This window comes from Dryobates pubescens, chromosome Z (assembly GCF_014839835.1).
Source record: "Dryobates pubescens isolate bDryPub1 chromosome Z, bDryPub1.pri, whole genome shotgun sequence".
NCBI lineage: Eukaryota > Metazoa > Chordata > Aves > Piciformes > Picidae > Dryobates > Dryobates pubescens.
Genome location: NC_071657.1, coordinates 36,174,549 through 36,202,166, shown reverse-complemented (window position 1 = coordinate 36,202,166; position 27,618 = coordinate 36,174,549). Strand labels below are relative to the sequence as shown.

Genomic DNA, 27,618 nt, shown 5'->3' with positions numbered 1-27,618 from the left:
AACAGATACTGGTTCCTTGCTTCTGTCAGTAAATATACTCATGGCAGGATCCTGTTGCAAGCCCACAACATGTAGCTTATTGCAAAAACACCTTAACTTCAGCCTTTTTTCTACAGCCACATTTCAGGACAGCATGCCAAGGAGTCTGAGCAGATTCCTTGAGCAGAAAGGAGAGGATAATTTGCAATGCAAACTGAAATTAAATGCAGGATTTACCTTCTGTAACCACTTTTAGTCTTGAATGTGTGTGCTCTTTTATCACAGAACCTACGGTGAGTGTTGTCCAGGGAGCATTCAGCAGCAGTGGACGTTTCAGCCAGGATCCTTATGACCTTCCAAAAAACAGCCATATTCCATGTCACTATGACTTGCTACCAGTTCGAGATAGCCCCACATCCTCTACAAAGGAGGTTAGCAGTGAATGACCCAACAGGCTGACGTGTAGCACAGTGGGACTCTGAAGGGGCAAAAGTGGCATGGTTGTGTTCCTTCATCCAGATCACCATCGTATTTGGCTCCTAGTCTGTCCAGCAGACAACTGCTGTACATTAAACAGAATCTCAGCATGAAGTTTGTATTGTGTATACAAGTGACAGATGGACAAACGCCACACTCTGGGGATCCTGATCATTCTTTTTTCCATGGCAGTAAATTTTATAGAAACAGGTATGCAACACATTTATACTGTAATATACTGGCTTAAAAGTATTAGTTTGCAGATCAGTTTTGATAATATCCCATTTCAGTGACTTTAAATATAGGCTTCATGTTTGTTATGTTTCACTGTAAAAGTACTCCCAGGACAGTGCAGCGTACCAAATACCACTTTGTACAGGTGATCTGATTCACTAGGTACATAGAAGAAAAACTCCCTTGCTGAGTTTTACCTTCCATTCTGATTGTTAGTCAAGGCAAATTAGGAAACAAGGTTTGATGGGGATAAATAAGCACAATACTGCAGTTGTTTGGAGAAAACCATCATCAGGCTCTTTTGTCCATTACTGCTGGTGGGCATACCCTGCTTGAACAGTTTGGGGAGATAAAAGCATTGTATACACTGATATGATGCTTCAAGATCTCTTAGTACTTCAGACCCAGCACCAGTCTTCAACAAATCTTTTTCTACTGTTCAAAATCCATATGTTGCAGTTTTGATCATTATTTCTGCCACACACAATTAATAATCCAGAACATATCAGTAATTGCTTTCAAAAATCTATAAATTAAATCAGTTTATTTTTGCCACCATGGACTGATTATGTAAGGAGTGGACAAAGGTGATGACTGCTGTAAATCGTAACTGCAAGGAAAGGTTTACATTTTATAAACAGGTAGTAATAATGACTGTAATATAGAATAAAAATAGAAAAGTGTTCTGAATTTTTTTTCTCTTAGCAATAACTAAGCAATCTCTGTGCATACTTGCTAAAAAGGCACCTTTTCTTTTTTATAGTTGATGTAGGGAAACACATGCTTAAGCTGGTCTTTTGCATTGCTAATAACATGACACATGTACCCCCCATTCTTATTAACTTGTGTCTCCATTTTTATCCTGTGTGTCTGTGGTTTTAGTGATCTAGCTTATGATTGCAAAAAATATCCTACTGTGTATCCATTTTGTTTGCATTTTTGCCAATTGGCCTTTATTTTGTCTAGTTAAAGGGACCTCTGAGCAGAGGGAGATGGTAAAAATAAGAATTCATGTCATACTACTGTCTGTCAGGGGTGGTTACCTAATACATCATAAGTAATTAATTAATTGGGGGGGGGTAGGGGAGTCATGGTGTTTTCATCAAAGATAAAAAAATATGCAGAAGTGAAAAATAACCCCTCTTTAAAAGTTTAGCTTGTTCTCTTGGCTACATGGATGGAGATTGTCTTACCAAAAGGCTCCTTTCTCTCCCTCCAAAACAGTCTGTTGTGAACTGTGCAGTTCAGTGGAAATTAAATTTGCCACAGTGTCCATCCATTGAAGCAAAGTTGTTCCCCAGACATGTCAGCCTGCAAATAAAATGCTTGATATAGATTGGACATTCTGTTTCACTGGAAAGTTATCTTTAGAAAACAAAACTTGCTTCCAGCTGCTGTTGCTATCAGTTATCCTACCAGCTAACGTGTTCGTAAGATAACCCCATCAGGCTTTTCCACTCTGCCCTGGCAGTAAATCTTCAGCTTCTCGTGAACAGCTTGTCCTGAGGGTTAATATATCCCTGATAGATGGAGAAAGGATACAAGCAGTTGCATTGTATGGCATACAATGGGAAGCACTAGTTCCCCTCCTGTTTCTGTGTTGAGGTGACATTTTGGCTCATGAGGCCTGTGGTGCATTCTAATGATATGAAGGGCAGTTGATTGGTCCACATTTGGGTGGATGAGCTCTCCAGCTCAGCACAGGGAGTGCCACAACCATTTTTGTCTTTACATCTGGACTGCAATACAGTTGGAGACAGAGTTAATCCCTGTTGTGACAGCATTGCTGTGTTCCTAAGAAATTCACAACCAGTTGCCTTTGGAATACAAAATCCAACAGAGGATCAACTGGAAAAAAAATGAAAAAAACTTTGGCAGTTTTTTTTTAAAGGAATCCCAGAGCTGAAATAGAAAGAGAAGTTGATTTTATTTGTTGTCACTGTGGTGATGAATGAAAGATCTGCACCTGAAGACATCGTTGCAGATGTGCTCATACTGACAATGTGTGTGTCTGTATGAAGTGCCATGTAACACTCGTGGTTCTCACTGGCTGTCAGTAGTTTGTTTTTCCGTTCCATTGGCATTTTATATATTCTTGGAATAAATGATTTGATTATCTTGGGATTTTGTAAATATAGAAATTAACTAGAAGGTCTTAAAAGCCAATTATCATTTAATCCCTCTGTAGGACAAAAGTTTTTACTGGGTTTGTGTGCATATAGGTAACATGTAGAGCTACTGGTATATACATGTTTGTACTTTGTGAAACAGACTTTAAAATAAAGCATTTCATCTCTGAAGCCATGAATAGTAAATGCTGTATTTAGCAATTGTGAGCTCACAAAAAAATATTTTCTTACTCTGTGTAAAATTTGGAGACCACTAAATAAATTAATCTTCATAATATAAATTTCCTTTTTTTTTAATATATATATATGAAAAAGCGAAAAGCTGAATAAATTATATTTAAAGTTTCCAGTATGTCACATATCCTCAACTGATATATTCAGTCACATATTCATGGAAACAGATGAATTTCTGATAATTCTGTCTATTGTGTATGTGCTAAATAGACACATTACCAACGCCTGCTTTTCTGTATGTGGGTAAAACTTGGGCTGTGTAGTCAGCATAAGCAATGTCTGCATATATACCATCTGGATTTGCAATATGTGTAGGTCGGGTACAAAACCTGTGAATTTACTTCAGTGGATGATTCAGAAAACAGATTCCTTGCAGGGGTTAATATATTCTTTTTGAGTGGGAGCCCTGTATCCTTCCAGAGGAAGGAAGCACATGGGACTTGCATTAGCAGTCCTCCTGTCTCCTGTACAGCTAGGGAAAGCCTCTGGAGCACACTTACCTGGAAATTTAAGAGACCCCAAACTTAATATTCATGACTGTCATGTAGCCTGTATTATAGCTCTTGATAAGAAATATTTCTGAAAAGGCAGACTATATTGTGGTGGAAACATAATGAGTAAGCTGATAAGAGTAATTTAGCAAACACCATCTGCTCAGAGGACCAGCTTTACCACAGACAGGAATGGAGAGATGTCTTGCCTCTGTATCTTCACATTTCAACAGTGACAAACATAGCATTGAAAACAGATAGCTATCCCCTAGCAATTTGTTACTAGTTTAATAAAGTGCAAAATGCTGCAGAGTTAAAAGCTGATTTTAAACTAAGTGATGAGTATAAACTTTAGGTTTTAAATAATGTAGGTGTACAGCCATATTAATTTTGATCATTAGAAATGTAAGGGAACCTCAAAGCTTTTTAATATATCAAAGATTTTTTTTATCACAACACACTGTAATACATAAAATTTGTCCCTATCTTGATCCACCCAGAGAATTACCATTCATTTTAACTAGAGATACGCATGCAGATTGCAAGGGAAAGAAGATTACATTGTACTCATACTTTCTGATGAGACAATCTGCAAAGTCAAGTTAATACTGAAATGAAATTAGGATAAAACAGAAGTGGGGAATGTGTTAATTCCAACTTACTGGATTTTACAAGTACTGTGACTACAGCTGAATTTTTTATGATAGGTATGTGCAAATAATAATCCTTGTACTGAAGCTCTGAAGTCCAGACTGAAGAATACTGAGCTAATTTTGACAGTAATGCTCTAAATTGTATACAAAATAGTTTGACTGAAAATAAATGGGTGCATGTTTATTAATAACTGTGCAAAAAATCTTCTCATTTGGTACACTGACTGATACTAGTGCCAGAGCAATGAACCTAACTCTTCACTTTTTTAGCCCACAAAACCTTCACTTTGATATGACAGAACTGTAAGACATTTAAAAATAGAAGCCACCAGGTATACCTGGCTTTTTTTCTTAGCTGTCACAGGGGAAAAAAAAAAAGTTTTGTTGTGAAGTTACATCTGTTTTCCAAAGATGACTGACGCTCATCACTCTGCCCTTCACTACCATTTATTTCACTTCACGTACCTGTAGGTTAATGCAATAAATTTTCTAATGAAAGATGAAAAATGTCTTGATTTTTTTCCCTTTGTTTTTAATTTGCTTAAGATAGATCTTGAAACAGCATGGGAAATATAAAAAAATGTTATCCCGGGTCACGCTGGACCAAATGTTTTATTTCCCCTGTTATGGAATTAAAGTAGTTTATGAGATGCTCTGGGGAAAAACAAGGCTGATTTTAAAAGGCCGAACTTCTGACTTCTGTCTGTTCCTGCAGGAGCAAATTCAGTAGATGGGGGTGATTCCATCAAGCCTGCCTCTTGAATGCTTAAAGCTTTAACCTTGAGAAAGATAGGGAGCTGAGCTGCAGAAACAAGGCACTTCAATATGCTAAAAGCCTTATATATACCATTAAAAAAAACAAAAACAGAAACCAAGGTAGAAACACAGCATAAAGGGCATCAGAATACTGGAAAACCTCTTGTGTAACTGACCCTCTGAGCTGAATCTAAAACACTGGCTACTGATAAATGGATTGGGAAATTTGTTCTGGCTATGACAGTTTGATCAAGGATGAGAGATTTGCCATGATCAGAACAGAAATACAGAATGGTTTGGATGGGAAGGAGAGAACAACAGGAGAAAACCCACTGGAGGAAACCAAGTGCTCCCACTGACCACCTGCAGGAGGAAGCAGGGCATGCAAAGAGATCTGGCCAGCAGTGCTGGCGTTTTGCAGAGAGTCTGTGGGACTTTGCCTTGAAGCCTCAAAGAGATGGGCTAGGTGTTATCCAGTGAACTCTTGCCACATGTACTTGGAGATGTCTGCCACAGCCACTGTGACCTGACAGGCTCTGAGAAGACACATGGCTGAGACCTTGGTGACTGGCATGACATACCTATGCCAAACACAAGAGATGGTGCGATGGAGTGACCTGTGGCATTATGATAACTAAGAAGTGTGCTGGAAATAATAGCTGAGGCAGACTAGCTCAACAGCACCCCATAGGCTGCTCTTCATGGAGGTCTGGGCAGCAGCCCCCTCTGCCCTTGTTCCCACCCTTGGTGATCAAGAATTGTTTCAGGATGACCCTCTGCTCCCAGCCAGTGCAACCACTGCTTCACTGGGGGGCCCCCTGCAAGCTCAGATGAAGGCTGGCAACCTTGATGCCCCTTCACCTTCAAACAACAGACCACCCTACCAGCTAAAGTAGAAGAGTGCCCAGGATCTGGTGACACCAGTTTAGTGATGAAGATTGGAGTCAATACGGCTGACCAATATGATCAGGTATTGATCCTTCATTGTTCCAGTATTGCAGGCCTATGGCTCAGGCCTAAGGTGAGAGTATAGCACAATAAAGTAAAGCATGGAAGGAGAAGGGATAGGACAGGCAGAAGTGCGTGGCAAAGGAATTGCTACAACTTCTATAAACTCAGAGTGCCTTGTTGGCATGGACTCATTGGTTCCCTTTGAGTGACCACACATCACACTATTATAGATTATTGGTCCAACTACTGATGACACGCGAGGTTTGTTGATGCAGGCGCATGTCCTGTTGTCCCAAGATAACTTGCTGTGTTTATAGCTACCAACGTCCTGTTTTAGTTACAGTGCTGCGAGACAGCACTGTTTGGTACACTGATAGCTGGCTCAGCACTTATGCTGAGCATGGCCTACCACCATGGCAGGCTCTAGGCCTACACTGCCAGATTGCTCACAATGCTTGTCGCTGGCATTGCCACACACCAGGACCAGGCCAGCAGCTGGGGCACCTGCCAGTTCCAAGGAGTTTCTCACATAGCTCCAAATGGCTACCAAGACCACTTGGATCCATACTTGCACCAGGGACAGAGATGAGGATGACTACCCTGGTATTCCTCACATTACCCTCTTGCCTTTTTTAATGATGGGATGAATCGCTTGGTGTTTTCTAGTCTTTGTCTCTTCTCCCAGCCTCCACAGTCTTTCAAAGATATCAGAGAGAGGCTTTCCAGTGATATCATGTAGGTCAGGCTAACCCATGGCTGTGGCCTCTCTTCCCTTTCTAGCACAAGACCCCCTGCTGCAGCAGCAGTAAGATGGAATGGCTCATCAGTCACAGCCTTCCCCAGCCCACTGCAGTGGGTGGACAGCATGGCCACAGAGCTGGAGGATCACTATAATACGTCCAGACAGGTGGGGGGAGGCCAGCTAAGTGATACCTCCATCATTTCTACTATGTGTGCAACATGCAATGGGCTAAGATCAAGCCCGAGTGACCCCTCTACAAGAGAAAGGTCACCTCCATCATGCACTTGGTGTGGGTGGGACAGTGACTTATGAGGAGCACTTTGTCACACCATGTGCAGTATCATCAGTTACTGCTCACCAGGCAGAAGCTTCTTGACACTCATCCTCCATCATGCAGCTCTGGGCTGCTGCTGTCTACTGTGGGTGGCCTCTACCCTGATCTCTGGGTGTCCCTCTTCTGAGGCAACCAAAATCTGCTCTGGCCTGTGAAAGCCTGGCTGCAACCACCCCTGGGATGGACCTTGGAGGGTCATTACCTGCAATCAGCAGACACATAGGTTGCCATCCTATGTGTTGTCTATGGCCTAAACAAGGAAGCCCTGGTTCGGCTGCTGCTGCCTGCTTCTGGTTGGCATACAAGAGGGCTTGTGGGCCAGGCCAGCTGATCGACTACACTGTTGATGAGTCAAGGTAGCCCTATGCTGAATGAGCCTGGGTGACACCCATGCTGCTGAAAAGTGGGACAACATCCCTGCAGCTGCTGCCAGCCCCATTGCCTCCAAAAGGGGGTCTCCTGCCCTCAGTCCAGCCACCTCCAACAGCCCAGAGAGATGACTGTCCTGGAGCTCCTCACATCACCCTCTTGCCTTTTTTAAGGACGGGGTGAAATCGTTTGGTGGTCCCTAGTCTTTGGTCCCTCTCAGCACCCTCAGCCAAGACCCATCCAGGTCACGGACTGGTATAGGACAAGATTTCATAAGATACTTGAGTTGGACATCCTCTGATGTTGGAATTCCTTTGCTCCTTCATTCCTGCCTCTGGGCTAATAAAATGCCTGAGAACTGTCTTGCTTATGACTAAGATGAAAAAGGCACCGGGTCCCTCAGCTTTGGCCTCATTTGCTGTCACTGTATCAAGCAACACATTAAGGGAGCACATACTTTCACAGAATCATTATAGTTGGAAAAGACCTCTTAAGATCTTCAAGTCCAACCATAAAAAATATTTTCTTACATAGTTATTTCAAAACAATTTTGTTACAGATTTGCTGTCTTGCATCAACACTTTCAGCAAATCTGATTTTGCCCCCTCAAATCATTTAAGAACCATTTGGTGAGATTGTTGCGAATATTGAATAATGCTAAAATATTGTTCCTCTATACTTCCTGCAGACATATATGATCCAGCTGACAGTTCATCGTTTGGCAAGCAAAACCAAAGCGAAAGACTTCACTTTACACAATTTCCTTGCCTATTTACTATACAGAGAGCAGCAGAACCCCTTCTTGTTTTTCTTATTCCTTGTTATCCTCTGCATCAGTTTCATTTTCCCAATTGCACCTCTGCACACATAAGCTGTTTTTATGCCCTCTTTCCTATCCTAACGACCTTCTTTTTTTTTCTTTTTTTTTTTTTTTTTTTTTTTTTTTGCATTGCTCTGCTAGGATTTGCCTGCAGAGACATGCCTTCCTCCTGATAAATCTGCTGCATTTTTCTTTAACATCAGCAGAGACTTGTTTGGAGATTGTCTTAAAGACCTACTGGCCCTTTGCACAGAAACACAGAATCAACCAAGTTGGAAGAGACCTCCAAGATCATCAAGTCCAACCAATCACCCAACCCTAAATAATCAACTAGACCATGGCACCAAATGCCTCATCCAGTCTTTTCTTAAACACTTCCAAGGACATTGACCACACCACCTCCCTGGGCAGCCCATTCCAATGGGCAATCACTCTTTCTGTGAAAACTTCATTCTAAGGTCAAGCCTAAACCTCCCCCTGCACAGCTTGAGATTGTGTCCTCTTGTTCTGTTCCTGATTGCCTGGGAGAAGAGACCAACCCCCACCTGGCTAAAACCTCCCTTCAGGTAGTTGTCGACAGCAATAAGGTCTCCCCTGAAGCCCCCTCTTCTCCAGGCTAAGCAAGCCCCAGCTCCCTCAGCCGCTCCTCACAGGGCCTGTGACCCCTCACCAGCTTTGTTGCCCTTCTCTGGACACATTCCTGCAATTCAACAACTTTCCTAACTGAGGGGCCCAGAACTGGACATAGTACTCAAGGCGTGGCCTAACAAGTGCTGAGTACAGGAGCAGAATGACTTCCCTCCTCCTGCTGGCCACTCTATTCCCAATACAGGAATTGCCACTAGCCTTCTTTGCCACCTTTTTTACCTTGTCCTTCAGAATGGTCTCTCATTTGAATAAACGTCAATTTTTCCACACGAGCCCCAGGGCTCTAACGTGGTAACTCCCGACGCACCTGACGGGCTAAGAGCAGTGGCCAAGGATGGCCCGTCGTGGCACACTTAAGCAACGGATGGCAACATCCCCTAGCGATCGGTCTCGATGTCACCGAGGGATGCAACAGAAGTAACTGTAACTCAAATAAAAACTCCCATCAATAAGAAATCTAAGAAAAGGTGGGTGATCGCTTGTTAAGGCTGTAAAATTGAAGTCCGTCAGGTAATTTTTCTTTACGGACTGCCACTGAGAAGCAGACGCCTTCAGACATTCCCGCAGCTGATGATCTGCGCAAGCGCAGACACTGCCGCTGCGCCCTGCCGCGGGCCCGAGCGCCGCTGCCCCGCGCCGGAAAGAGCCTTCTCGTGGCGCGCCGCGGCCCCGCCTCGAGACGGTCCGCGAAACGTGGCGAAACAGGCGTCTTGCTCCCGAGCGCCGCCATTTTGGAGGCAGGGCGCGCGTGGTACCGGGGATACTAGGGCGCGTAGTGGCTGCCCCTGCTCGGGGCCAAAATACGATCGGACCCGTGAGAGGCGAGTCAGGTGCGCGAGCGCGCCGCGACCCGAGGACCTACGAACCCGCGTCCGAGGGCGGCAGCGCCCCCGGAGACGTGGCAGCGCGGGGCGGGGCCGGTGCAGGGCGCGGGTGCGACGCCGCAACGGCTGCTGGGAGCTGTAGGAGGTGTTGGTGTTCGTTGGTGCCTCCGTTCAGCGCAGGCGGTGCCTGGGGCGCGGTTTTCCAGCTAGGCGAGCCTGACCACCTGTAGAAAGGCAGCAGACTCTGGTGCTCGAGTTCGGTGAGGCCGCCTGTCGTGGCGGGCAGAGGGGTCGCGCTGGCACCTGCCGTCCCCGATGGCGAGGAGGGAGTGGTTGGACTGCTGGATTGGGCTGGGCTGGGCTGGGCTGGGCTGGGCTGGGCCGGTCGGCTGTGGCGTCCCGTAGTGGTGGCTTCCCCTCGCACCCGGTGCTGCCTGCTGTTGGGACCCGAAGCAGCTGGGACAGGTCTGGAGGTTAGGGTGGCGGGACCGCGGGCAGCGTGGAAGGCTGGAACATGTAGTATTGAGGGAGAAGCAGGGCTTGGCGAGGTGTTTTACTAGGACCGCAGGGGAGTGCCGAGGGGGTCTGCGTTGCTCCGGCTATCCTGCCGGCCTAGGCCCCGCAGCTGTAGCGGCCCATCAACGCTGAGGCCCTGTGGGGCAGCTGCCGGCGCACTGCGTCTACGTGTGTGGGCGCCTGAAGCGCCCAGATTCGAGTTCCGGGAGCCATACGGAGGCTTCCGGCTCGTTCACTTTCCCCGCTTGGGTGGCAGCTTGGGCCTGTCGGCCCCTGACCGGGCTCGTTCCTGGAGTGCAGCCAGAGGCCTGACCCTGCATTATGGGCATTCTGCCTCACTGCTCTTGTTCTGAACCATCTTGTGCTTTCTGAAGGGCAGCAACGGCTCCTGGTCTTCCTGCGGACAGAAGCTTACTTCAGGGTTTGTTGCAAAGGTGAGGTTTGTGGACTTAAAAAGACTCCTTGCTACCTCAGTGACTGGTGGCATTGCAAACACGCTCATGGACTTGCAGTCCATGACTTTCTGGTTAGCTTGTTCCTCTACCTGGCTAGATCGCTTAAATTGTTCCGCTCTCTGAGTCATCCTTCAGGTGACCAAGCTTCCTGCAGGCACTGTTAGAGTTTGGATGGCTGGCAGTAGGGCTGTACATTTCAGCCTTGCAGCTAGGGTTGGAAATGCAGGTCCTGGTAAGGCAGTGTGGTTTCATCATGTGTAGTGTGATTGTCAGGTGAAGTCCTCACTCTTGACAATCTATTAGCATGTGATGGAAGTGGTGCTTCAGGAGGCTTATTAATTACTATAATGTTGAAGTAATCTGCCCTTATATTTGCATAATCTATTTTTATTGTTATATGAAAAAAAAATTTAGGGAAAAACCTCTGAAGAAGCTGGAGCTGCATCATTGTGTATGATACAGGTGTTGGTGCAAAGTGGTAGACTATACATAGGTTTCTGCAGCTATGTCTTTGTTGCTTTTATGTAGTCATATGTAACACTGGATGCTGGATTAGTAGTTCTCTAACTGTGGGCATTAGAGATCTGGAGCTAAGTGGTCCAGCTGCACAAGCTTCATGATATTTAAAAGGAAGTATTTCATAGTAAGGGTGTGTGTGAGCTGGAACAATTCTCAAGGGTTGTCAAAGGCACTAAGAATGTGGGAAACAAACTAATTTGCAGAGAAGAAGCTTTTAGAAAAGTAGAGCTAACTAATTTTAATGTTGTGTTTGTAACTCTGTCTGCAGTAGTCTCAGGACATGGCAAACTCTTTCTGGCATGCCTAGTCTTTTAAGCTGTCTTCGCACTGCAGTAAGTCTGAGGCATACTGGATTTTGCTTGTTAAATGGACTTCTTTTTAAAAAAGGAGAAAAAGTGATGTGGGTGTTGTGCTTAACCACGACTGTGAAGCAGGTATTCTCTCTTTTTTTTTTTTTTTTTGAAACTCGTTGATTACCATTTCTTTAAGCCCTTGGACTTTAGAGTAAGTAATTTAAAATCACGTGATTAAACTGATGATCCCTTTATGTCTGTCGTTTGACTTTAGTGAGACTTTGTGTGTCCTCTGGGACCTGCCTACGTGTAACAGGCCAGAGTCCAAAGGAAGTTTTATTCCTGACTGTGCTCTCCCTTTCTAAAATTAAATAGACCAGTGTGAGAAATTTTCAGATGAAACTTCTAATATAATAACCATTCAACTCTGTTCTTTCTTTGTTGTGTTTTGAGTTTTTCCGGTTTGTCTTTTTGGTGTGTGTGTGTGTGTGTTAATTTTGGTGCACTTTTTTTTTTTTTAAGGGTGTTGTCTTTTTATATCAGCATCACTCCATCTTTAAAAGCTGAAGGATTTTGTTTTGTAATTTTCTTTCTTGTTTTCTTCTTCATTCTCTTTTTAATCTCTTGTTTGCATCTTTATGAGTTCTTGGGCTTTTTTCATTTTGACTTCCCTCCTGTTGAACAGAAGTATGTGCATGTGAATATGCCAGTTAATGCAACCTAGGATGTAACGTTTTATTTAAAGAGGTGGCTGAGATTCAGGTGTTGAGAATCAGTAAAATATACCAATTGGTCAGCTAGGAATAGACTTTGTGGGTATACTGTATTTTCTTTGTGTAATGTGGGGGTGCCTTCATTAGTACCGACAAGTGCTATTTTTAAAAATCAAATAATTGGTGTAAGCCTAACAAAATATGTGTTGCTACTTCTTAGAGGTCATTTTAAGGATGACTGATCATTGGGAATGTGTTTCTTTTCTGTGTTTCCGTGTGTCTCTTTTCGCTGTCCCTTCATTTGTAGTGTTGTAGAAGCACAAGAGGAGATTTTCATGTAGCTAAATGTGACAAGATTATCAAAGTTGTAAAATCTATTTATGATCTCACATCACTAGATGGCAGTACTGTGGTTATTTTCTCCTAATTGTACATACTTGTTTGCTCTTCTCAGAATGTCTCCCTTGTGTCTTCAGTTTAGTGATAAAAAATGTTGCAGTCTGCAAGAGGGGAAAAAAGTTGCTTCCCTGTGAGGCTAGCCTGAATTTTCAGGTGCTACTTGCTGCAAATGCTGTGTTTGTGGCTCAGACTGTGAAAAAAATACGCGTATTTTTATAGAACTAAGGATAGTCCAGTTCCACATTCAGCAGTCATTAAGGGTTTGTAGGATAACCTTACTTGGGAACTTTTCCCCTGCAACTTCTGAAAGGGAAGTTGGAGGCCCTCATTTGAAATTTTTAGGACTACACGATTTAAGTCTGGATTGCTTGGGCTTTCCCCACCATGGTTTAGTTAGTCCAGCAGTGTTGGGTGACAGGTTGGGCTTGATGATCTCTGGGGTCTTTTCCAACCTTATTGATTCTATGGTTCTATGTTCTTCTGTCACCTAAGTACTTCCCTATTTCTGTTAGATAACTGATTTTAGGTATGCCATTTAGATTCAGCTGTTAAACTGTGTATCATGTAGAATCAGTCTTAATTGTATGCAGTGCTGGATTCTTTCAATATGATAAGCTATTGCACTTTTTGTTTTCTTTTTGTGTATTCCCTGCTTCCATGACTTACCTTTCTCCTTAGCTGTGCTTTTAGTTTTTTTTCATGCAGCATGTGTGAATATAAGAGGCTTATGTTGAGAATTCAGTATATAGAAAATGTTACTTGTTCAGGCTTCATGTTTGTTCCTACCATGAGATTGATGGTTGTGTGAGCAAATGAGTAAGCTAAAGGGAAAAGAATATAGAGGCATTTAGGTTTCAGGATTCCCTGATAGGCCTGTAGATGGAAAGGGAAAAGAGTGAAAGAAAAAGCTGAGAGCAGGGAGAAGATACTGCAGGCTGTTGTGGTTGTGCGTTATGTGAGAGAATGGAGAATCTGCCTACTCTTCCAGCCTTAATAGAGCTGTGAAGCTTTGAAAAAGCTTTGTACAAAATATTTTAACAGATGGTCTGTGGAACTTCTTCAGTCATTCTACACAGCTACAGTATTAATTTTTAGTAAGCACCTCAGCAGTTTTTAATCATGCTTTTAGATGGACTCAAGCAGCAGATTAGAAGAGCCTTGATAAAACAAGATATTTCTAGAAGGTTTTGGTCAGTGATTACTTTTTATTGCACAATGGAAAATTATTTCTTGCTTGGAAGAAGAAGGACTTTTGAAATATTTCTATGAGTGACAACATAAATTCCGAAGCTTGATTAAAAGACAAAATCTTGTTCTTGAAAACTTCTCCACTTATTGAAATTTAATGAAAGACTAAGCAATTCCTTTGTAAGGGATGATGAGATCTACTCATTATACAAGGACAGTGTTCTCCACCAGGCAATTTCTGACCCATCTGAAGAGAAGCTTTTAAATTGATTGAAGAGGTACTCTCTATCTAAAATCCCTCTGTTGTAAGAGTTTTCATTAAGTGTTGCACATAAACCACATTTACTTTTTCTGAGACTGGACTCAAGCGTTTGATCTGGAATCACTTACTGGTTTGTCTTAGGGACTACAATTTCTGCTTTTGATTTTGAGGCTTCCTTTTGGTTTTGAGACATTGAGAGTTCGTTGAGTAATACGTTCTACTTTCTGGATTTTTTTTTTTGTTTGGTAATAACTGTAATTCTTCCTCCATATTAAACTTAAGAGTTGTATATAACTTTAAAACAACAAGGCAACAAAGGGATTTTTTGAAAGAGGAGGAAGACCATTTTACTTTTCTAAGTGGAGTTCTTCTGTATGCTACACATGAGTATTTTTACTCAGCACGTTTTCTAAGCTTCTCTGCTCTAAGTTGTTAAAGGGGATAAGCTGGAAGTCTTCAGTAGCTGCTGATATAATGGATATGATAGATATTTGAGTCTGTGTTTTTCATGTGTATAATTACTTTATATAGGATTTTTATTTACTTTAAATTTCCTTAAGAATTATGACCTCAGAGAGTGGTGGAAATCTTTGCTGTCTAGTTTACCAGGCTTAGGAGGAAGCAGGGCTTATTGTTAGCTGTTCTGCACTGAATAACAAAAATTTCCCAGTATTCATGAAAGTCTTACTTTTTAACCATCTCCTTTTCTTCTCCTAAGCCCTTTTACATTAAGGTTTTCAAAATAAGTATACAGCTTTACTTTTTCAGAACTAGTATATTTAAAATATTTATTCCAAGATGTTATAAGATACTTCCAACATAATCTGACCTTCAAAATCCAAATTTTTCAGTTATTTTCACTTATGATAGTGTTACCAGAGCACTATCCTATTTGCATTTTGCAGGAACGGTTTGTATTGGAAAGCTTGTTCAGTGTGAATTAACTTCTGTTCATGGTGCAAGTGAATTTCATCTGGTTTCATGTGGCTTTTCTGGGGGTTTATCTACCTGACCCCAAAACACTTCTGCTTTAAGGTGAACAAGGTCATGGTTAGAGTTAAGGTCACAAAGTTGAGAGTCCTGGGCCGTTGCCAGCTATGCCACCGTTCATACTGTCCGGCTCAGATAAGATGCTTATGAGCATCTAGTAAAGCACAGAAGCTCGAGAAAGCAACTGCTTGTGTAGTAGTGTTTCTTCGCTGCCAGGAGGGGGAAGTGTCTATCCTCTTTCTAGTCTCTTGCCACGTTTTGCCTCCTTTCATGAATCATCTCTGAAAATAACAGGTCCTTGTGTTGAGTTGCTACAGCTCAGTAATGCAGTGAAATACTACCCCATAGTTAATGTTTTTTTTCTTGCAATGGGGTATGAGTTCTGCAAAGCGTAATTACTACACTATTATTATTCATGCAACTACTGCCAGTATATATATATATATATATATATATATGAAACAGTAACTGAGCATGTACACAGCAAGGTTTTTAGAAAGAGGTCTGCAGTTAGAGGGATTATCACAGTGCTAAAAATAATGGGAAGATTCCAGGGAAATGAGACCTACTAGACAATTATGTACTTGAGATCTGTCAATTTTTAGGTGGTTTTTGTGTTGTTGTTTTTCTTGAGCTGGTATTTGAATTATCTGCTCTGTGTAGAAATAGAAATCACTGTGTTGTGGCCTTTTATATTCCAATTTATTTTCCCTTGATTCACAAGATAAGCCTTTTTGTTTTGTTTTCTCCTCTCTCACAGAATTTCATATCTGAAGGAAGATGATGGAAGAGAGTGGAATAGAGACAACTCCACCTGGCACACCCCCACCAAGCACAGCAAGCCACCAAGGCATGGAAGAAAGTATTAGAACTTCCATTAATGTTTATTAAAAAAAATAAACTGAGGCTTTACTAATATTTATTATACTGCTTGACACTGGGGTCATCACTCAGTTAGTCCTTGCATCAGACATTCACATATCCTGAGGGAAAAGTGGGTGTTCCAAGATGCAAAGCAGGGTTGACAGTGGCACCCCATTCATTTGCTTGCTTTCATCATATTGCAGTGCCTTGCAGTTTATATGCCTGCTTAAGTGGATTTATGGATTATGTTATTTCATTTTAACTATGCTAACTCTTGCAAAGAGGGCAAATAACTTAAAAAAAGATTCCTTCAAAGACACTGACAATTCACTGACGTATGGTATGAGCTCTTTGCTATTGTTCTTACCTTGTGATATGGCTAATAATCAGATTATCAAATTATCATTAGCAAGTCATCTGGCAACTGTGCAGAACACGAAAACAAATCTCTGCAATTATTTTTGGTAATATTTCAAGTCGTGGTACATTACTTAAAATTTCAGTAAACAATAAATCCTTAGAAACTCCTTTGGGAATTTCTTATATAATAATGCAGACAAAACGGTATGCACACTGGAGAAACACTTTTCTTCCTGACATGCTTAAAGTGTTTGAAATAATACATTTGAAACAGTGTGGTGACAAACTAAGACACATATGTCATCAAATACTCTTGGAAGATGTGTAGAAAACATTGCTGAAAATTTGAAGAAACAAGCATTGGAAGAAACTAAACCGTGTGGGAGACTGTATACAGTTGCACAGTGTTCCTTACAGGACAAGTGTTCCTTACTTGTATTGTTGTTTGCCAGGGGATCAGGCCCAGCCAGCATGGATTCAGGAAGGGCAGGTCCTGCCTCACCAACCTGATCTCCTGCTATGATCAGGCGATGCACCTGGTGGATACGGGCAAGGCTGTGGATTTAGTCTACCTGGACTTCAGCAAGGCCTTTGATACTGTCCCCCACAGCAAACTCCTGGCCAAGCTGTCAGCCTGTGGCTTAAACAGCAGCATTCTGTGTTGGGTTAGGAACTGGCTGGAGGGCCACATCCAGCTGGCAGCCAGTGGTGTCCCCCATGGATCAGTGCTGGGCCCCATCCTATTCAATATCTTTATTGATGATCTGGATGAGGTCATTGAGCAAATCATCAGTAAATTTGCAGATGACACCAAGCTGGGGGCAGGTGTTGATCTCTTAGAGGTAGGAGATTTCTGCAGAGGGACCTTGACAGGCTGAACAGATGGGCAGAATCCAAGGGCATGAGATTTAACATGTGTAAGTGTTAGGTTCTACACATTGGCCACAACAACCCCATACAGAGCTACAGGCTGAGGTCAGAATGACTGGAGAGCAGCCAGGCAGAAAGGGCCCTGGGGGTACTGGTTGATAGTAGACTGAATGTGAGCCATCAGTGTGCCCAGGCAGCCTGGCCTGTACCAGGAATAGTGTGGCCAGCAGGAGCATGGAAGTCATTCTGCCCCTGTACTCAGCACTGGTTAGGCCACACCTTGAGTCTGGTGTCCAGTTCTGGGACCCTCAGTTTAGGAAAGATGTTGACTTGCTGGAACGTGTCCAGAGAAGGGCAACAAATCTTGTGAGGGGTTTGGAGCACAAGCCCTATGAGGAGAGGCTGAGGGAGCTGAGGTTGCTTAGCCTGGAGAAGAGGAGCTCAGGGGAGACCTTGCTGCCTACAACTACCTGAAGGGAGGCTGTAGCCAGGTGGGGGTATGTCTCTTCTCCCAAGCAACCACCAACAGAGCAAGAGACCACAGCCTCAAGCTGTACCAGGGGAGGTTTAGGCTGGATGTTAGGAAGAAGTTCTTCACAGAAAGAGTGATGTGGCCTACAAGATAATGTCACTAAAAATTGAGTGCAATTGGTGTTGTATGCAAACTCAAGCAGAACCAAAATTCCCTTCAAAGGAAGAAAACCAAATTAGGTCAAAACTTGTAAAATGCCAGAGTTATCATATAGTTGAATCTCTGAGACTACAACTCAGTATTTCTAAAATTCCTTGTTTCTCTTTTTTTTTTTCCATAGCTTTGTCCAGTCCCCTTGCTACCCCAAGGTTGTCAACTTCTCCCACATACTCACCTGCCTTGCCAACCGGAGTGTCCCCTGTCATAACTTCAGCATCTCTCCCAGCTGTGCCTTCTGCAACGGTTTCCACTATTGCACCTCCCCTGACTCCTGCCGCAACTCCTGGTACCCCTTCAGCTTTTGGGACCCCCATGCCCCAGTTCTCAACACCTCCTCCAATAAGATGTACTGGGCTTCCTGCACCTCCCACTGGTCCCCCTACTTCAGGATTTTCTTTGTCTTTAACTCATGACATTACCAGAGGTCATGCTGGTCGAGCACCACAAAACCCATTGATGCCATCGTACTCTGCACCTTCAGTCACAGGTAACTTTTTGTTCATACGCTTTTGTGTTTGTGAGACAGGATGAGGGATCTCCTGGGTAGATTTTTCCAGCACTCTGCTACAGAGTCTTGTGATCTTTGTTATTCCAGGTCTACTGAATGTAGCTGCACTTGGGAGAATTGAGATTAGCCTTAAAAATGCATTAATGATTTAGGACAGAGAATCCTCTTCAGCAGCATTCTGCTAGCTTTCAGTCTTTCAGAAAAATAATTGTTTGAGGCTTTATTTTTTGTAAAACTTGTACAGGAAAGCCCAGCTGAGCATACATATAGATCTCTTTTGTTTAGATTAGAGTCAATTTCAGCCATTATATTTGCGCAGAATAATAAGTTGTCTAGGGCTAATGTCACATAATTTTCAGATCTTAGTAAAAGCTGGCCGTAACAGGCTGTCCGTTACATGATACTAGCCTCTCTTTTCTTGTTTCCAGCCACTAAATTACATTAGGACAGCTAAAAATATCTTCCATGGAAGAAATTGCTGTGGTTGCTGAACTGATGTAATTTTCTGTTAGTGAAATGGAAACTTGGCTCTTCAGCTGCAGTTGGGCCAGGCCTTTACTATTATTGGTGGTATCTCTCTTAAATACTAGTTTAGGAAAAAGTCTAAAAAGACTTTTCAATTGTGCAGTGTAAGATAAAAATGACTCTTGATTAAGGCATGTGTTGGAAAATCTATTAAAATAGGATTGAGTAATGGGGCAAAGGCTCCTGTTTTCTACTGTTTTGAGTTCCTTGAATTTTCCTTGAAAATGTGCAAAGCTATTCATTTGCTTGCTCCTGTTTCTCTTGCTACTAATTTCCAGCACTTCTCTTTCTTTATTGGAATATTTATAGTAATACATGAAAGCATTCATATCTTTTTATTCAGAGAGCAACGCCCATTCCTCTTCTTCCTCTATTGAGCACATATTGTGAAAATTTGAATACAGTAAAAAGCATGATTGTTAAACTACCCTGCTAATTCAAAATCATTGTTTGATTTTATCCGTGTTGTACAGGCAGTCTCAGTTCTATTAGCAGATGCTGATGAACTCGTTTTCCATAGTTATGTTTACTAACCTTTAACAAGCAGAATTGTTCTGGGGCCTTCAAGAAATGAAATTAAATAGCCCAGTATTCTTCTGTTTTTTCTGCTCATTTTTTGTGTATACAACTGACTGTTGCTGTCGTGTTGCAAATCAAGTACAGTACACTGGGTTTTATTTTCCCCCCCTCTACTAGGTGTCTTGGCAGATCCTATTACTCAGCAAGCAGCTATCTCATCATCTTTGGCTCCTGGAACTGGTTCTGCAATCACTTTTCCTGAAGAGCGTGAAGACCCAAGAGTATCTACTGCCCAAGGTGGAGCACCTGGTGGAGGACTGTGGGGATTTATAAAGGTATGGGCTTTTGCCTGTTACCCTTCACAAGGAATTACTATTTTTTACTGACTATAGTAAGACATCTTATTTTTTAAATGCATGTGCAAGTTGGCTGATTTTAATAATGGTGTTTGCTGAAACTAAGCTTTTGCTTTTCCTCTGTATAGAATATGGAAGACTACACAAATGCAAATGTTCTAGGTTAATTTTAATGCTTGTGACAGGAAATATGCATATCTAAGAAGTTCTGTCACAGAGGTTCTTAAATCAGGTGAAACTTCAGAATCTTTTTAAGACCTGAAAGCTAATTGTTACTTCACAGTGACTTGCCTATCCCATTTCTTTGTAATTTCCTAATGAACTGAGTTAGATTTCCGTAGCATGCAAGTCCTGCTGTTCTGTAACAGAAAATTGCCTTCAGGGAGAGACAAAATACATGCATCTTCCATCAAATAAAAAGTTCACCTAAGAAATGTCTGAGGTATTTTGTAGAATATTTCTACTCAGTTAGAAGGCATGGAGTGTATAGTGCAGAACAGATACACAGAGGAAACAAAGACCAACATCAACTAGAAGAATTTCATTAGCCTGTAACCTTCTTGGAGCTGTGACAAATGCCACAGGTAAGTAGCATTCAGAAGGTTGAGGTAAAAAGATCTAATGACTATGCATCAATGCTGAACAGCCATGAAAAGCAACACTGTTTTCTGTACTATCTCATACTAAACATGAAGAAGGAATCAGTAAGATTGATATCCCAGTGGGATTGATGAGTTTTGGAGGGATTTTCAGTCCCTTTTGAAGGACAGACTCTGTTCCTGTACTCCAGGAACATATAGATCTAGACAGTGATACAGTCTTAAAGGGCAATATTAATTCCTCATCAATATGGTGGGAGCAGTGTTGTCATACTGCCATTTTTGAGGAGACATGTCTTCTCATGATAAAAAAAAAATGTTTTTCTCTTCCTTTAAAAATAGTGTCATTCTTAATGTTTGCAATAGATGGTAATTTTTCAGAAATGAATGTTTTTCTTGTAATATGATTCTGTAGCCTTTTTGAAAGTATCAGAGCTTGCAGCTGCAAATTAATTGCAAAGGCAATCCCAACCATATTATTGGTACCTTTATTATACTAGTAGAATCCAAAAACTGTCCCATTTCTACTTACGGAGAAGGTGTGAATCACTGACCTCAATAATAAAATCAGGTTTTGATTGAAGGATTGAGAATCTATAAGCTTTGTGTGTTCAGTGACCTCTTTTTGAGAATTCCCTAGGTGGAAGAATGAGGAATCATCAGTTCTAAAGCCATCAAGGTTTGTGTGTAAGTGCACATCAGACTCTGTGTATTAAAGATGTGTCAATCTGGGAGACTAGCTTTAAATTCTTACAGAAATACCTCCTGTATTTCTGGTTGAAGAGCTTACTCTGTAGTTACAGCAGTTTATCTTTATTTCTGTTCTTGAAGTAGTTTGAACTACCCTTTTTCCTCAGGTATTCTTAAGAAAATACACACTTTTTTCCCAGATTCCCTTCAAGCTAGGTAATATCCCAAGACTGTATCGATCAAAAATTGACAAATTAATGGTCTGTAATCAAAGGAGACTATTTAAGTTCATTTGATATGTCAGAGATGGCTGAGCAGTCTCCGAGCAGTTCCAGAATGAGTTTCTACACAATGTATGAGAGGCAAAATTGGATACTATTGCACATTTGATTGTCAGAGCAATGACGACAGCCACGACCTGGATTTTTAAAAGATTTGTGATTGCACTCTGCTGACATGGAAAATTATCCATTTGAGCAATTTGGATATATGTTGATTTAGAATTGACTCAGCAGAAATTCCAAACTTAACTGCTTCAGTATTCACAGTCTTGTGATAACTGATTGTTTGGGATTAGTATATAACTATGAGTTATAGGCTGATAAGCATAAGGTCATCTTTCAGAGAATATTCAGCTTCTTGCTGCTTAAGAATCTGATTATCTGCAGGAGATGTATCATGACTTCATGTTAGGCAGCAAGGCTGATGACTGGAGAAATACTGCTTGGCTTTGCATTATTGGGAAGGTGCTAGAACTAAAAATCCCTATTTAAAATGTTTTTTGAGGGTCTCATGGCATTCACTCAGTTTGGTTTAAAAAAAAAACAAACCAAAACAAACCAGACAAACTTCAAATTGTTACAGAGCTGAAGGAGGAATATGAACTTCCCTGTTCCTAATGGCATCCTGTGGGTAGATACATAGTCACAAGACTGTGTGTATTATTCAGTGAATGCTACCATTCAGGAAAGTCTTTTGTTATATTAATGAGAAACAAATGAGAAACAAGTGGCTGCAGTGGGCTCTGGTTTAAAAAAGCTTAATTGTACTGGAGTGAGTAATTGTTTTGTTTTCTTTACCATATTGTAGTCAGACTTAGTGTTTTGCAAAGTGGTGAGAAGAGAACCCAGTAGTGAACTATGTCAACATGTGGCAAAGGGTAAGATAGTGGTTATTAGTAGCTATACAATATCTCAGTAGTTGTAGAAGTGTAGGGAATTGATTAATTTTTTTTTCATTGTGTGGTGGTTTTAGGCTATGCCTTTAGAATTCAGTTACAGATTTCAAACAGAAAAGTACAAAAATATAAATAATTCATGATTGGGTGTAAAAAAGGAAAAGATTATTCTAAACAAATTCATTGGGTAAATATCTAGAATAAGACAAGCTGTACCATAACAATTCTTTCTCTTCTTTCCTGATCTCTGCTGTTTTTGCTTTAACCTTCTTGTTGGCTGGCCTTGGATGAGCTGTTTAGTTCTAACTGCTGCTTTCTCTCTGCTCCTTTTTCTCTTTTGGGAGAGGAGCTGGGGGACAGTGGAAAGTCTTCCCTAGTCTCTGACCAGGGGAATTTTCATGTTGTTTGCTAATTGTAAATATCTGTGTACTATTGTGAGTACTGTATATTTTGTACATATTCATTGCATTCCATTGTAGAGTGTAATCCTTGGTTCACAGCTTCATTTGCTTCTAACTGAGTTGGTCTGGCAAAGTTAATGCTGGGGGAAAACTTCAACCCACCACACATTGCTAAGAAACAGAAAACATTCAGACGTTGGATGAGCTTTGAGCAACCTGGTTTAGTGGAAGGTGTACTTGCCCATGATAGGGAGGTTTGAACTAGGTGAACTTTGAAGTATATTCCAACCCAAACCTTCTGTGATTTATGGAGAAACAAAAGTTATTCTGAGGTAACTGAAACTACTCTGATTCTGCAGTTCTCTGAAATAAAATGTTGGTATATTAAACAAGTACATTCTGGAAAAGTGTCTGTGCACAGTGCTGTGCTGTCTTGTGTAATGCCTGTCATTGGGTGAAACAAATGCAAGTATATGTTGTTTTAATATTATCCTGAAAGCTGTCTGTTTACTAAAAAAAATATTATAAAAGGTTTCTGTAAAATGGCTTCCAGGGCTTTATCTCACAGCAGTTCAGCATTGGTATCTTTCTTCTTTTGCCTGAATTTAAGATACAGACATTCATGAAGACTGCAGACACTGGACACTGCTTGTGGTTTTATTTAATGAATTTGTAGGTCTGACGGCAGCTCCACCTCTGATTTGGCTGGAGGATGTGTAACAGTTTTCCAGCAATGCTTAGAACTTGTTTATAAATAGAAGCTCAATTGCTCTAGAAATATTTATTAGTAACAGAGCATTCAAAAATAGATCCCATTGTCTTTAAGAAGGTTAGAAAAGAGAGACTCTTCAGCTTGAGTTATCACAGTCTAAGTCTAGCTGTCTAGTTTGATGATAACTTTAATTAGCATTGAAAATCTACAACTTTGCTAGATGCTCAGGGCTTCTGATCCAAGAATAGAACCAGATCAAGTGTGTTGCCCACCATCACTGGTGGGGCTGTTTCTGCAGTAATGCAGAAGAGTATTGCAAAAATGTTATCTGAATTTACATTTTAACTGAAGAGTTGTATGCTGATAGTCATATACTGCAGCGTTTGTGCTGAAGAGTGAGATACAATACACATTACAAAGAGTAAATGTGATAAGAAAAACACAAAGCAGCTTAATATTTGTTTGCATTTGGTTGTTTTGTAACTGTAACCCTTTTAGTTTGTCGGGAAAATAACAGAAGATAATCTGGAAATCTTGTTTTCTTACATTTAGGGTGTGGCTGAGAATCCTATGGTAAAATCTGTTCTTGATAAAACCAAACATTCAGTGGAGACCATGATCACAACACTGGATCCTGGCATGGTTCCATACATCAGTAAGTATTTATGACAAACTTTTAAGTAATATGTATTGATGTTAGATAAACTAATGTAATAAAACAGTACTTTTACACTTTTAAGTTTGTATATGCAGTGTGTTAGTCACAATACTGATTTCTGAAGTGTGTTGCCCAATGAAACTCTCATGCTAGAGGCTTTTTATGTATCTTGAGTTCTATTTGGCTTTTGTATTATGCTGTAGTTCAGGTCGTGGCACAGTATAATACTCTAACTGAGACTGATGAGGATATTACAAAGCAAAAACAAAAGAGGAGACCTTGTGGAGTTTAAAATACACTCTATGTGTTTTGTTGGATCACATGCTTAAATACTGCTGTGTGAGCTGTCAAATGAAAAGTTAAAACAAGCCAAAAGGCAGACATACTCAGAGAGTCACAGGACATGGATATTTACATAGCTTGTGAGGCTTTCCTCTGACTTGAAGCTCTTTCAATTTTGTATCCTAATGGCATTTTTAATTTATTTTTTTTTCAATTTTAGGAAATTTAGCAAACCTGAAACAGTTCCTAAATAAGTAGGAACATTAAAATCCTAAAACGGTCTAATTAAGTCTGAAGCATTGAGCCTGGAAGGAAAAGCATAGCATTTAAATTATGGCTTGAAAATTAATAGATAGGAGAGGCATTGTGATACAATTTTTAGTTTTGCTGGAGTGCATTGCATGTCACATGTATCTGGCCTGAGATTTCTACTTCATTAAAACAGAGAAACAGAAGTGGTGGGTTTGGATTTTTGTGGGCCTTTTGTTTTGGGTTTTGTTTTTTCCTTCCAGCAGCCCTCCTTTTTTAATTGTACCAGTACTGCCCTTAGTCTGCAAGTAGGTGAAGCTGGTCAGGGAACTGATAAGACTGAGAAGAAACTATTAAAAAATGTTTATGGTGTTTGGTTTTCCTGAGCTATTCCTCAACTGAACCTACTCTGTGATCCAGCTAACAATGTTGCTGTGATGTTGTACCAATGAAGTGGACAATCTGTGGAATAAAGAGAAGATGACTTAATTAGTGACAAGCAACTAATTGTCTTACATTTAGGACAAAATATCCTAGCAGCTGTCTAGTGAGGAGATAGTGTGATATGAAATCAGTGAGAAGGCTAGGCAGCAACTGAAAAGGTGTTTGAGAAGAATAGCAAGATGCAATGCAAACCTACAGTAAAGGTTGATTATACAAAATTTGGTGAATTGGATGATGGGTTGGACGTGATGATCTCGAAGGTCTCTTCCTACCTGGTTTATTCCATTCCATTCCATTCCATTCCATTCCATTCCATTCCATTCCATTCCATTCCATTCCATTCCATTCCATTCCATTCCATTCCATTCCATTCCATTCCACTTAAGGTTTCCATTGCAATTATGATTGTCCCTATATGAAATAGGATCTGTCAGTATCCGGTGGTGGTTTTAATAATTTGACACAATATTTAGTGGATAAAGCAACATTACAAAGAGAGGGAATTAATTTCAAATGCTTTGCTTGTAGGATTCAGTTAGAGTAAGCAAATTCAGTGTGCTGTGATGCATTTGTATGCATCTTGGCCATTAATGTCTTGTTTTGTTGGTTTGGGGATCTCCTGTGGGGTGTGGGTTTTGGTTTGTTTGGTGTTTGTTTTTTGTTGGTTGGTTTTTATTTTGGTTTGTTTTGAGGGTTTTTTTGAGGTTACAGGATATATAGAAAGCAGAAATTTGTAAACTAAGTATGTACTTCCTTCTAGAAAATGTTTTCTGGAATCAACAAAATCTGTGTCCTCAGGAACAAACGGCCCAAACAAACAGCATATTCCTCACATCAAAGCCCAAACTTACTAAAGCATCTGGCTGAGCCCATTGAAATTTGTGCATGTGTGAACAAATAGGATTTCTGTTATCACTTTACTGAAAAGAGCTGCACTGTTTTCTTTGGTATATTGTGAAGATGTCATGAGGCAAGCACCTGGAATAGGGGATTTCTGTCTGCACAGGAAATGCTCACTTTATAAGCATAAACATCAATGCTTTTATAACAGAAAATGTCAGAGGATCTTAAATTGTACATGAAACTGTCATTGTAGCTCATAATAGACAAGGTACAATGAAATTCCACATTCAATTGTCAGAGCTTGACTTAAATGTTCTTCTGGATGCTTGTATGGAACCTCATGTGTTTCAGTTTGTTCCCATTGCCTCTGGTCCTGTCAGTGGCCACCTCAGGGAAGAACCTGGCTCCATCCTCTTCGCAGCCTCTCTTTGGCTATTTGTATCAGTAAGATCCCCGTGTTTTCTTCTCCAGGCAGAACACTCCCATCTCTTGTCAATCTTTCCTCATAGAAGTGATGCTCCACTCCAGTGGTTCATTTAGCTCACTATCCAGCAATAGCATGGTAGATCTGGTGACTTCTGTTGTTCTTTCTCCTTGTAATTCTATCACTCTGCCATTTCAGCTGAGGTGGGAGATAATGACAGTATCAAAATTGGCTGTGGCAAGTGGCAGGAGGACACATCAGGGTTGGGAGGATGGGGTCCACTGAAGCATGCTGTGAACTCTGCAGAAAGGTCTTGCAGAGCTGAACCAAGGGCCTCTGAGGTAATAGGAGACAGTGCCTTGGGGGAGAGTGGAGTGCCCCTCTAATAAGGTGATGTAGCTGGTAGACCAACTGAAGTGTCTGTTCACCAATGCACACAGCATGGGCAACAAACAGGAGGAGCTGGAAGCTGTCCTGCTACAAGAAAGCTACAATATGGCAATTAACAAAAACTTGGTGGGATGAATCCTAGGACCCGGGTGTAGCTATCAGTGGCTACAAGCTGTTCAGAAAGGACAGGAGAGGAAGAAGTGAAGGTGTTGCCCTCTATGTGAAGAAATGGATAGAGTGTGAAGAGTTGTCACTAAAGAATAGCCATGAGCAGGTTGAAAGGTTGTGGGTAGGCATTAGAGATTGGGACAACAAAGGGGGCCTTGTAGTAGGAGTCTAGTACAGGCCATCTGATCAAGTGGAGCCTATTGATGATGCCTTACTCCAGCTTGAGGGGGCACCATGATCTGGGGGATTTCAACCACCCTGACATCTGTTGGAAAAGCAGCACAACCAGCTGCCAGGAATCCAGGAGGCTCCTGGACTACCTAGGTGACAATTTCTTAAGACAAGAATTTAACAGCCTTACTCGAGGAGATGTGTTGTGGGACCTGTTGGTCACAAATGCAAGTGAAGTCATCAGGGATGTCAAAATTGAAGGCAGCCTGGGCTGCAGTGACCACGTACTAGTGCAGTTCACTGTCTTATGGAGTATGAAGCTTGTAGTTAGGACTCTAAATTTTAGGAAAGCAAAATTCCAGCTTTTCAAGGAGTTAGTTAATCGGACCCCATGGGTCCCATTGGGCAAGGAGGGCAAGAGACAATGGCTGACCTGCTCAAACTAAAGGGCAAGCTGTGGCTACACGGGAAATGGAAGAAGGAACAGGCATCCTGGAAGAGTATAGGGACATTGCCCAGCTGTGTAGGAATCAGGTTAGGAAGGCCACGGCACATCTGGAACTGAACTTGGCAAGGGATGTAAGGAAAACCAGGAAAGGCTTTTATAGGTACATTAACCAGAAAAGGAGAGTTAAAGAAGGCATCCCCTGCCTTGATGAGCAATGGTGGGGAACTTGTTTCAACAGACAAGGAGAAGGCTGAGGGTCTCAACAACTTTTTTGCCTCGGTCTTTACTGGCAA

General features: G+C 41.5%; 2 protein-coding genes across 2 annotated transcripts in view; both read left to right on the top strand.

The window, feature by feature from the left end:
• MEGF10 (multiple EGF like domains 10) overlaps positions 1–3,078 on the top strand; it is a 108,402-nt gene extending 105,324 nt beyond the window's left edge. The window contains exon 25 of the mRNA XM_054178438.1: positions 265–3,078. Coding sequence (XP_054034413.1) covers positions 265–425 — 161 coding nt within the window. The 3' untranslated portion in view covers positions 426–3,078. The remainder of the gene's footprint in view (positions 1–264) is intronic.
• Positions 3,079–9,849: 6,771 nt separating this feature from the next.
• PRRC1 (proline rich coiled-coil 1) overlaps positions 9,850–27,618 on the top strand; it is a 33,695-nt gene continuing 15,926 nt past the window's right edge. The window contains exons 1-5 of the mRNA XM_054178805.1: positions 9,850–9,901; positions 15,737–15,838; positions 17,883–18,248; positions 19,491–19,648; positions 23,801–23,903. Of these exons, the coding sequence (XP_054034780.1) occupies positions 15,757–15,838; positions 17,883–18,248; positions 19,491–19,648; positions 23,801–23,903 (709 nt within the window). The 5' untranslated portion in view covers positions 9,850–9,901; positions 15,737–15,756. The remainder of the gene's footprint in view (positions 9,902–15,736; positions 15,839–17,882; positions 18,249–19,490; positions 19,649–23,800; positions 23,904–27,618) is intronic.